At 42.8% G+C, this 11,993-nt stretch overlaps 2 protein-coding genes across 2 annotated transcripts; one reads left to right on the forward strand and one right to left on the reverse strand.

Moving 5' to 3' along the window:
- The first annotated feature begins 6 nt into the window (after positions 1-6).
- Positions 7-6,918, forward strand: LOC111255130 (F-box/LRR-repeat protein 6-like). Its single transcript, XM_022816792.2, has 5 exons — positions 7-106; positions 753-1,033; positions 1,155-1,620; positions 1,997-2,401; positions 2,567-6,918. Exons 2-5 carry the CDS (start codon positions 837-839, stop codon positions 2,870-2,872), a joined length of 1,374 nt encoding a protein of 457 aa, XP_022672527.1. The 5' UTR covers positions 7-106; positions 753-836; the 3' UTR covers positions 2,873-6,918.
- Positions 6,919-7,403: 485 nt separating this feature from the next.
- p115 (General vesicular transport factor p115) lies at positions 7,404-11,967 on the reverse strand. Its single transcript, XM_022816790.2, has 3 exons — positions 11,737-11,967; positions 9,827-11,544; positions 7,404-9,541 (listed from the first exon to the last, which is right to left on the reverse strand). Exons 1-3 carry the CDS (start codon positions 11,908-11,910, stop codon positions 7,954-7,956), a joined length of 3,480 nt encoding a protein of 1,159 aa, XP_022672525.1. The 5' UTR covers positions 11,911-11,967; the 3' UTR covers positions 7,404-7,953.
- Positions 11,968-11,993: the final 26 nt, after the last annotated feature.

Here is an 11,993-nt window from a genome sequence, read left to right on the forward strand (position 1 = left end):
TAGCATTGTCGGGACTAAGACACCGAAAGTCGCCAATGAGGTCGTCCAAAATCAAGCAGGCTCTTCACCAGCTCAGCTTGGGAAAAAGCCTGAAACGAAATTACAGGTATCTAGTTTATTAGACACCGATTTGTTAGCGAAGTATACATAGAAGTACGTAGAAATACGTGAGAGAAATTAAGCCGAAATAAGTTTTCGCAATAACTAACATTGAATCTTTTTGGGCTGAGCAAAAATTGACATGGCTCCGAACATGAACGCTGCCGCTAGCAGTCAATTTGACTTTTTGTGAATATTTTTCAGTTTACATATTTACACCTTATGACATCCTCATCGAACTTTGCGCCATCAATGATCTACGTTTAGTTATGGACCCAGTACCTTTGTAAGGCTCAGTCATTTTCACTGGAGAGTATTGGGTTAGATGTATAGGAAATGTCTTAATATTAATCTAAAAAACAGAAACTACGTATTTGTTTATTTTCTAACAACAGTTATATCTTACTCAGTCGTGGTATCAGTCGCACTCAATTATGTATACATCTGAATCGATATTTAATCATCACTCGTTTAATGTTTCTTAGTTATTCTTTCGTATAGAATCCATTACTTTTTTTCTTTTTTTTTTTTCTGAAATTCATTCATCCTATTACGTCATACAGCGGACGACGAATTGTGTATTAAACATACAACCGTCAATTTTAAGACTCTGAACGGGTATTTCAATACAGAAATTTCAACCAATGTTTCAGCTGGTAATACCTAAGAAACGAAAGCATTCGAAAAAAGATAAGGACGAAAAGGTTAAGAAGCGTGGCCGTCGTAAGAAGAGCATTATGGTGGCAGAGAATGTTGAAGGATCAAATTCTCTCAAACTTGTTCTTAAGAAAAAGCCCGAAGTTTCCGACCCTGTTTACAATGGTCCCCCGCCCTGCGCACCGGGTTTATGGAATCGACAAATACCTCGCGAGGTGCTGCTAAAAATTTTCCGGCACGGCGTTGAAAAATTTGGAGTCCTACCTTTCCTCATCACGTACGTTTGTGTAATTTATTCCACTTTTTTAATTATTATATTATTTGTTTTCCTCTTTCTGGAAGTGGAATTTAATTGTACAGTAGAGTAAAATGTATGTCTGTGCTTTTACGTATCTAAGCGTTCGAGAAGTTTGTCCGGAATGGAGGGCTGTTGCGGAGGACGTGTCCTTATGGGAGAAGGTGGATATGTCAATAGTCAAGGTGACGGAAGCGCAGTTAACACGGTGGGCCAGTTCCGGTATGCTGAAAAGGGTGCGCGAGCTCAACTTGTCAAACTTCGGGCCAAAAATATCTCATGGTACCATCACGAATGTGATTAACAATTGTCCTCGTTTAGAGGTACTTAATCTTTCGTACAACAACAAGCTTTCCATGGAGACGATGGAATATATCGTTAACAAATGCGATCGGCTACGCGGTCTCGACATTTCGGGAACGACCAAGAACCGGGGCGCTAGTACTTGTTCGACGTGTGCACCAAATGTTCTTAAGAGCCTTATTATCAAACGGGGAGAAAACCTCGTTCAGTTGTGCCTCGCGGAGAACGCTGTTGCCTCCCTGAATAGCATCCTCAACTTGATACCTGTAAGTTAAGTTAATACGGTAGGCATATTTCTCGTGTCAGCTTTCGATATCTACCCATCAGCAGACATTAACATGGCCGCAGGCTCAGATTGTGTGTAAACTTTGTTAGAAGTCTGATACTCTTGATGACGTGGATAAAACCAGAGCGTGCGGTAATTACTGGCAGCTATGAAATTTTGCATGAATGTATAGCTTCTCGTAATGGGTTAAGTGTCTAAATTAAGCTATCTACTAACGAATACTGCGCTAGTGCTTGTCTATATTTCAGTCACGTGAATGTATGTAACAAATCTAACGAGTAGATGCGCAACCACTTAGGCTAACGGCAACAGAAGAATATGATTGATACGCTCTTCACTTTTTTTGCTCCTTTCAGAGTTATCTTTCGAGGTTACAAATACTGGACTTGTCCAATATCACAATGACCTGTTGTATGATCTTTCCGCTCGAGCGAATCCAGGAGACGTGCTCCGACCTTCGGGTCCTTCGATTAGCAAATACACAGGTGAGGTTGGCAGCAACACCCCCAGCGGAGCAAGCCCGGTCACCTGGCTTCCCTTTGCTTGAAGAGCTTTCGATAGCCAACCTTTTCGATCTCGGTGATTCGGCACTTGAGCGTATCCTCAAAGCATCCGAAAAACTCACACTATTGGATGTACGGAACTGTAAAGGCCTCAGTGTGTCGGGCCTTATCAAGATACCCGCCTGGGACCTAACGCAATTGTACCTAGCCAATTGTGATGCAGCAACCAACCCTAATGTTGAACTGATCATGAATAAGGTAAGATAAACCATCATACCTAACTTATATGATGTATGTAAATGCTACGTAGCGTTTCCAAGATAATACCACCCTATCATATAAACATGGCTAAGATAATCTCACACCCCGTAAAATAAGTTCTGTACCTTCAAGCCTAATGATTCCACTTGGATACGTTTCCAGTGGGCGCACAGTCTAAAAGTGATCGATGTAAGTTGGGTGTCGCATGATACGGCAATCAACGCGGCGTTGCGCGCTCTAGCGACTCATTCGGAAACGCCATCGAGCGTTTATGATCTGGACTTGAAGGGTTCATCGGTATCATTTTCCACGCTGAAAATTGTCCTCGACCGGTGTCAGCGGCTGAGAAAGCTGAATCTCACATCCTGTCGTAGTCTGCCGCGAGGGATTAAACGCGTTTTTGAAGGTCCTGCAGTGGTCGAACTGCGCACGCAGGTGTTAACCGGCAAGTTCGATGAGAACGAGTGAAATCTCATCATTGAAGCAACAGAGGTTGTCCATCGCAACCATGGCTCAACGATGCATCTCCATTTCAATGTTAACCTTCCGTGTAAATGTGTTAGCACTGCGGAAGAGCCCCAGCGAACCAACTGCTACAAAGACTGGCTAATTAGAGAAACGATCGTCAAGTGAGCAGTGCAAGTTTGTATGATTTTGACTGTATATCATCATTATTTCGCTATCATATTACTTACGTAAGGGAGGTACCTATATATAGAGAGGACGATTGAATATATATATATATATATATATATATATATATATATATATATATATAAACGCTCTTAAAGGCCTTTTTAGTCACTTCCTTTTATTAAAAAGTACTTTTTCATTCGAAGTTATTACGGGGCCGTTTTCTCTCTTAATTTGAACTCGAAACAAGGTACTTATCAATTTCGGGCTGGATTTAGTACAACTATAATTTATAGCCGCAATGCTTAAGGCTGTATTGTCTCTTCTCAACTATGCAACACTCGAAATTGGAGTCAACTCCAGACATCCCATCTAGTATTATATAAGCACATAAATTTCAAGTGGCTTTATGCACTACGTTGAGTTGTTCTACCTTACGTCAGTGATATTTCTTTCAAGGAAATGTATTTCATTTTTATGTTTGGTTTTCAACAGCAAAGAAAAAACACAAAATATAAATAGGTGTCTCTGAAAGTGTTGTGGGCCAATAGTGATCGATAAAGTCGGATAAAGCTGACAGATACTACAGGTACCAAGTAACTGACTACTCGACGGCTAGCAATTGCATCACTTTGGCTCCAGGAATGCATAAGATAAACATACAACCTAACTCGACTAAGTGCCACCCCGCCATTCGTTTGTGTTCCCAGTGGTCTTTGAAAGGGAACTGCGTGGACTCGTGATGCACTTCAAGGCTTGTTAATTAGTTTGTTTGCATCCATTGTGTGTCACGTATGTGGCCGGTATTGTGTGCCTGAACCTGAATGTTTGCAGGGCGGAAGCAATTAAAAACTATGTGGTGTGCATGAATTACTAGGATTCTGTATGTGAAATGTATGTTTGTGGTGATGTGCTTGTGTTTCTGCAAAATGTAGAATGTGCGCAGTATAAGATTGTTGTACGCATGACCGATTGCACGACAAAGGGTAATCGGCAAAGAAAAATGATGATTCTGATGGGGCTGATGAGAGACCATGTGAGAATATAGCTACAAAACAAGGACCGGAAAAGGTAACAGCAGATGCAAAAAGAGGCACTACCACTTCGACTACTAGTACTATATGAACGTTTCAAGTTTTACATTCAGTTCTGAAGCCGTTAAGCATAGATTCAGATTAACAGCCACATTTCAGATGAATTATTGTATGGAAAATGTAATGTATTTATGCGTGAGTACGAATACATGAAGGAGTTTACGAAGACGATGGTCCAGTGATCAAAACGTCGTGGCTCTTATTAGATATAGTTTTTTTTTAGTTGAATTTAGTTAACGGTCATCAGCTAAGAGCATGACAATAACTACCGGTTTGCCAACAGAACGTTGTTCAGGGGGGGGGGGGGGGTGTTGGCCTTACGAATCTAATCGTGTTTTTGGTCTTGGAATGGCAGTTCTCATAGTTATAGTTTGCTGAAAGTTTTCTTATTATTTCGAATTATCAAAATTTTTAAGGTAATTGATTTTCTTCGTATATTGCGTAGCCCTAGTAGTGACCTCAGTTTCTTAAATAACTAGTGGTGGCTCTTCGAGATTCTGAAGCTTTTTGTTAACGATGAAATAGACGACTACTTGACTCACACTGATAGACACAGCTTGGCCTAGGCGCGTCAGATCACTTGAGCTCCAGAAATATTTATCATTCGTTTTAACATTCGATCGATCCTAATCAATCACATCAGCTATCTGTTCTCGCTTTGTCCCGCCTAAGCTAGTTATTTTCTTCTAGAAATGCTGTTCTAACATACTATGACATCCTTCAAGACATGTACAAAATAAAAGAACCTGAAAATCGAAATTGTGAGTTTATGTTTAATACAAGTCAAGTTGTTTATACGAGCATTCATCTTAATAAGGATGATAAAAAAAAAAAAAATAGGTGACTGCAAGAATTCCCTGTGTGACAAGATTCCAATCATGACAAGACAAATTTCATGTTAATGTACCGCAGACCGCTATTTTAAACTATTACTGTATCAAGAGTTTCACTACTGCTGCTGCTGCTGCTATTAATCGCTACCCATTATGTTTCTTCATTATTATACTTTTTGTTCTGCTCTATTTCTACAGACAATATGGCTATATAATTATTAAGCACAAAAGTTTTGCAGATGCAGAAATGTCGGCTTCAACAAAATTGACAACGACATAAAAATCTCTTACCACCGAAATTCTAATACTGAAATAGTTTTCTTCTGAGACAAGACGAAGGGTGCAGTTTCCCAAGCCGGTATACCAGTGTACTATAATAATCGGGCTTGTGACCTATCTATTCGCTAGTCCGTGTCGCTATACCTTTGTGACAAATTAATGATGACGGCTATATTGAGCTCCTGTTTTTTTCTTAAGGTAATGTGAGATTCCCATCTTACTTCACGCATTAATTAAAGTAGAGCAGGGAAACAAACAGTGCGGAGAACGAGAGTCCCATAATGGAATGGAATGTGCAGCCGCTATAGTCGTAACGATATAAAAATATTATTATTAAATATAAGCGGAATATGAACTGAAGGGCACACGTACTTTAATGACGAAATATTTATACCAGACTATAAGTGGGATAACGTCAAGAAAACGACGAACGATAGGTGAAATGCAAAGTGATACTGATTGTGAAGGAAATAATGAATGACTACACACAGTTACATAAACACCGAGTAAATCCGACAGAACGTGGCATACATATGTGTAATATGAAGAAAAGACAAACAGTTAGCGATGAATAGAGCAAAAGTCAACTAGCGAACAGCCGGAATAGCTGTGCGAGTTATGTCTGTATTATGTATGTAGATAACGAGCTCATCGGGGTTATCAATGCAAACGTGGAGAAAAACAAGGCAGAGCAGATGATGGTGTTACATCGCAGGTACGCGATAGATAACGAATATCGACTTGAAGCGAAGCGGGAGTCTGATTTTGGCCTTCTCTACTCATCGTTATCGTCTACATGATGAACAGCAGCAACAGCGGAGTATAGCAAGCTGTTGTGGTAGGCCTTACCAAAAAAGTGCCCTAAAATTAACAGATTTAAGGTAGCAAGATGTGCTGAGCCTGACCCGTCGCTAGTAAAGCTGAATGCGAGAAGTTCATGTGTCGTTAGTTTTATCGAACAACAGCTGACAACATTATTGGCTCACCAGCAAATAGCGAAGAGATTACGTAAAAAGGACTCCAACCATAGCTATAAATGGTACTATAACAGTATAAAAGTATCGCTATGGTTTTTATGGGAAATGAGGGTCATTGTTTTTAGTTTTAAAATTTGGCGCTCCAATCAATTCACAGACCAGACACAGACACAGACACACACACCCACGCACACACCCGACCACCTTCACTTCTTGTTGAATTTTTTTATATAAATTGTTAATTTCTTTTTAGAGCAAGATGGTAACGAACTGAAAATAATCATTGTATTTTATATATAGATATTAGATGTATAATGCAAATTGCGATAGAGTGCAATTGTGGTTATATTGGTTATTATAATAATTATTATATATAAAAGATTTTGCTTGTACACACTTGGAGGTTACGTTATAGGGAGAAAATTGTTATTTCGCTTTTATTTCTATTATAATCGGGGGGAGCAGACGATGCAAGCTAACCAGAATTGGTATAGGAAAGTTGAACCAAAGCAAAATGCGTTTTGCAGACAGTTTTAGTTGCGATTTTCACAATTCCAATGTACAGGACGAATAAGACCAAATGGCAGATAGATCTCCCTATAAGTCAGCCCCGGTGCCAACTCCACTGTGACATGGCAGCAACAATGTTACTGTAAATCTCTATCAACAACATCACCAACAATAAAATGTCAATAAGGTCTGGCGAGTCTTCATTGTCAACATCTGAAAAAAGCTAGGAATGATTGATTCAAACGCGCGAAGCATGAGATATTGCTCAGTAATCTATTATATAATCCCCTGAGCTGTCGTAGGCGATGCCAGCTAATCGATTGTAAACACGAGCGAAGATTAGTTTAGTTGCCACTTTAATGCTAGATTTCTCTCAGGATGTCTGTGGAGATTGTTCTTTTTCTCTCCTAGATATCGAAAGCTCAGCTTCTATCGCACGCTATTCGTGTGTGTGTGTGTGCGAACATGACTAGTGAGTTGGTGAGAAGCACGGCCTTCATCGCGCAACATGTTTCTTATCGCTGCAACCCTTGTCAAAATGGATCGCGCCGCGTGCTACATGATAAGACTACTAGTAACTTTTTTTCTATGGCCGCCTCATATGTTATTTACAGATTGATTCATAGCCTATAATCTAGTGTTGCCTCATCTGCACTATAATAAATTCAATGGCTTTATTTATTCATCTTAACAAGCCAATATAAAACGTGGCATACTTTATTTGGTGATATGTTTATTCTTTGCCGTTGTATTTGTGCCTGACTCGGTTCAAAGAAGGTAGTTTCACCCTCAAATATTTTTATATTTGACTTTTGTTGCCCACACAACATCTATAGAACTGCCGGTTATCCGCATTACCTTGCTATTTCATTCCCGCACGTATTACCTCATTAACTTTCAGTTAGTTCAATTAAGTTGTCAACTGGATATTTGCTCAATATGATTTATCTTCTCCACGAATTCACCCATTCTGCTGACGGCCCTTGGCGGTTTATTATAATATCTCGTATGTTTTTCTCACAAGTGCTTCACAAACGTGATGCTTGTTTATTGCGTGTACTTATACCTAATATATTAAAATCTATGTAGTTTCACCGTCACGTAGACTAGCGGTTCCGGATATCGCGTATGTACTCTTAGTTCCACTCTCTTTATCTCTATCGCGTTTTTAATTATCCTGCAAAGCTACCGCATCAGCCTATCGCATTAAAATTTGTGTATATTCACAACAACGAGCTGGCAATATGGGACACTGGCACGTCACCTACTGCAGCGGCTGGCTGCAGCTGTGCTAACGATGAAGAAGTTCCCGTTGCTGCAGCTTCGAACAGATGTCTCGCTGGAGGCAATGGCGTCGAAATTGGCGCGGTAGTTCCGTTCTCACTACTTGCAGATGCGTGTGGATGCTGTTGATGATATACTGTGACATTTGTAATGGGGGACTGCTGCTGGTGCTGCGATGAGAGACGAACCTGGGAAGTTGTTGGGGCTAAGGGTACCGCGCCCATATGCGAAGTCACCATGGGGGGTACGAACTGTGTAGGAATGTGGCTTTGCCCACTTGTGGCGGATGTGGGCATTGGTACAAACGACTCCAAATAGCTTGGTTGTTGCGGCTGAGAAACTCCCGGCTGCATGGGCATCGCATGGTGCTGCTGCTGCTGCTGCTGCTGCTGTTGATGATCATGAATAGATGCTGTTACTGCTGCTGGTGGTGTGGTGGTGGCCTGGTGTTGTTGAACAAACATGGGCACGCCTACGGTGATGGGTGGAGCGCTGTAGGGTGGCAACGACGAGAGAGTTGACACGATCGATGCTGTCTGCTGGAAGGGGTACACGACAGGGATAGTACTACCGCCCGGTGCCCCCTGGACAACCCCCTGAACTGGCTGTGGTGCTGCGGGCTGCTGTTGCTGCTCAGCAGTCGGGGTGGGGACCATCTCGAATCCGTCATTCAGTTCGCTGCTCTCGGGATCGGCACGACCGCTCGTACCTGTTAGCTCAGCTGCACTGCTCGACACCGTTGACGAGGGCGGTCTCGGCGGTTGGTCAGCAGAGGGCGCTGCGGAGGCTTCGGCCATCACCGGCTGAAACATCGAGGCAGGATTGTAGAACTGAACAAACTGGGGAGCAGCCGCCGCTGCAGTTGGCTGTTCCACTCCGACAGATACAGTCGTCATCAGCAGAGGCTGTGGTACGCCCACATCAGAGACTGTTGCAGTCTGCGCAATGGGGGCCGGTACCACTGAAGTGATAGCTTGTACTGCCGGAGATTCAGGCAAGACGGCAGAAGCGATGACCGAAACCGGCGGTGGAGCTGGTGTAACGAGAGTTGTTTGTCCTATCGAAGTCAGCAAAGCACCTTGAACTGAAGATTCTCGCAGAGACTGCTGCAGCGGCAACATTGGCTGGCCTGAGGAGGTCGTCAACAAAGGCTGAGCTGAGGCATCGCTGGTGCCACCGCCACCACTACCGCCACCGAAGACGCCACTGAGCGAATGCGAAATAGAGGTTGCCATGGAAACTACTGGATGTGGAACAAGTGTCCCTTCAGCTGTGTCGTTAAGGAAAACATTCTGCACTTGATTGCATACATCGTGTAACGCGGACTCCTGCAAATTCTGCTCGGGTTGAGCATCCCCTCCATCAATGGGGTAGTCGATTGAGCGACCGAGAGCTCTTAATTGATCCTCGTATCTCTTAATTTTAGCCTCCTGATCCATCATTAAATCAAGGAGGTCTTCGAGTTGAGTTGTCTTCGTCTGCAGTTCAGCTGTCTTCGCTTGTAGCTCAGCTTCTAATTCAACAACTCTGAAAGACAAGGAATGTTGACCCGTAATTAGCAACAGCACAAAATAGGCACATTATTTTCATCGTACTGTGTGCACTATAAAGAGCTAAATAGATAAACTAACTTCAAAAGAAAAACAATGTTCTTCAACCCAAATCAAACTCAGTTACAAGCAGACCGTTTGCAAAGTCGAATTAATATATTAATAATTGTCTCAATTGTTCAGAATCATTTATTGCCACAGGAGTATATATATTGCGTTCATACGTTACTACAGCGAAATTCTTCTAATTACGGGTTTTTACCTCTGTTTCGAATACTGATATTGTTCGTAGTAGTTCTTCTCAAAGACAGGCGCAACCATTTGTACTGGAGGACCAGACGCCGTCGATATGGGAAAACTTCCAGACGACTGTTGAGTGCCAGTGGGTAACATTGGAATATGTGTTGAAGGCTGAATACCCCCACCTGCTGCAGTACTGGACGCCGTCGCTGCCACCGCGTGGGGTAAAGCAGAGCCGCGACTTTCACGTAGTTCAGCGATAAGCTGTTCTTGCTGACGAATAACCTTTTTGAGGTCCTCAATTTGTTTTTCTTGTACATCATTTTCATCCAGGCACTTGTGTAACATGTTTTCTACGCCTCGGTACATGCTGCAAAAGTTGTGGTCGAGTAGTGTCTGCTCGCTTACTATCTGTGGCGAACGCAGGGCGGCTGTATAACAGGGTTGCTTTGAGAGCATACTCAGCTTTTCGAGAAAACTGTCTTTTCCGACTCGATTGACAATGAGAGTCCGTATAGCCGTTCGATTAAATGCGTCCACGATATCATCGTTGAAGACAATACAAAGCGCCAAAGTCGTGGCACAAAGTGATTGAACGATAGCTTCTTGTTGCTCGTTCGATGGTAAACAAAGCTCGGAGGTTAGATACGATATGTTGTCCGATGCGTTGACAAACTTGGCAACATTCGTTTCCGAGCCACAAAGCCACGTAGTGATAAGAATCAGGTAACCAATACGGGCTTGATTTGCAGCATTTGGGTTTTTAAGCGAGACAGTTACCTCGAATAACACGGGATCAAGGATTTTCCGCTCGGTGACGAAATATGACACAGCCATCGCCGCTAGCCAGTTAGACATTGGCTCTTTCGCCGATAGACCCTGATGTAGGAGTTTGGTTTCTGCGCCGTTATCGAACTGATCGATCAGCTCGTTCTGGATATCGGCGTTCCCATGAACATAGCACTGGAAACAATAGAGGATAGCACACCGAAGATCCATGGGCTGCTTCTCGATGAGCATGGACATTAGCAGAAGGAGCACGACGGGCGTTTGTGGCGGAGACGGCGTTTTCACGGCGCGAAACTGGATCTGATTCTCTGCGCAACCGCGAATCACTTCGGCCACTGTGTTGATCGTCTCCCAAAGAACGTGCGCGGGTACACCGGATGCCATGAGAGTTTCGCAAAGTACGCTAAGGAGGCCGGTTTTTTGCAAGCTGGTCTGACACGAGCGGGTCACATTGTTCGGGTTATTGGGACTGACTAAACATCGGATAACCCGATACATAGCTAGGACGTTAGCTACCTTGCTTTGAGACCAATCGCTACTAATTTCGCTCAGCTGAGTAAAGAATTCTACCAGACGTCCTATATAGGGGCCCTCCTTGAAATAATTCAAATTGGAGATATTGTTATGAAGTAGGTTAAGCATGATCGTCAACGAATCCTCCACTACGATGCCGCCATCTGCGAAGCCCTCGCTTGAGATAATATCCAGAAGACGGTCAAATGCCGACTCGAACGCAACAATCTTCTGGATGTTGGCATTGCCCTTTGTTAGTTGAGTCAGCATCAGTAGTGCATCATTTCGTATTACTTCCCGGCTGTCTACCAGCAAATCCATGAGACGAGAGATAGCCATTGGCGAAGACAAGACAGCATTTTGCATTTGCTTCGTCTGGTGAAGTACAAGTCCCGAAAGCAGTTTAATCGCAGACCATCGAACATTGAAGTCGTGTTCCTGTAATTAACCCAAAACAGGTTTATTGCCTAATGGGAAGCACCAGCACAACTATTCCAGATTATGCAAAAAAATTCGAGCTTAGAAATTATATTTTAGTAATTAATGAATTGGTGGTTGTGGCAGCATTTGATCCGAACGCATGGGCAACGCTGAAAAAGACGCCCATATTTAACAGTGACTTTTACTCACCTCAATGAGATCCAACACGGCTCCGACGTTAGCGCAATCTTTGATGAATATCTCTGTGAACTGCTCGCCTAGTTGATCCTGCTCACAAATAACCTCCGAAAGAGCTTCCAAGGCAAGATTGATAATTTCCAGGTCGGACCGATCCTGGTTTAGTACGCGCAGGAGAGAGGGCATTCCCTGAGCACCAACCTCCACGCGGTAGTTCTAAAATGTAGATTATCATACCTATTAATACACATACGCTATATATATATATA

The sequence above is a fragment of the Varroa destructor genome, unplaced genomic scaffold (assembly GCF_002443255.2).
Source record: "Varroa destructor unplaced genomic scaffold, Vdes_3.0 BEIS01000628.1, whole genome shotgun sequence".
Lineage (NCBI taxonomy): Eukaryota > Metazoa > Arthropoda > Arachnida > Mesostigmata > Varroidae > Varroa > Varroa destructor.

What these genes read in the sequence shown, in the direction of transcription:
- LOC111255130 (XM_022816792.2), top strand. Translation starts at nt 837, where the DNA reads ATGGTGGCAGAGAATGTTGAAGGATCAAATTCTCTCAAACTTGTTCTT. An exon ending in GCATCCTCAACTTGATACCT is followed by an intron (nt 1,621 to 1,996) that starts GTAAGTTAAGTT and finishes TGCTCCTTTCAG; the next exon opens with AGTTATCTTTCGAGGTTACA. An exon ending in TTGAACTGATCATGAATAAG is followed by an intron (nt 2,402 to 2,566) that starts GTAAGATAAACC and finishes ATACGTTTCCAG; the next exon opens with TGGGCGCACAGTCTAAAAGT.
- p115 (XM_022816790.2), bottom strand. Translation starts at nt 11,910, where the DNA reads ATGCCCTCTCTCCTGCGCGTACTAAACCAGGATCGGTCCGACCTGGAA. An exon ending in CCGTGTTGGATCTCATTGAG is followed by an intron (nt 11,545 to 11,736) that starts GTGAGTAAAAGT and finishes GGTTAATTACAG; the next exon opens with GAACACGACTTCAATGTTCG. An exon ending in TATCAGTATTCGAAACAGAG is followed by an intron (nt 9,542 to 9,826) that starts GTAAAAACCCGT and finishes CTTGTCTTTCAG; the next exon opens with AGTTGTTGAATTAGAAGCTG.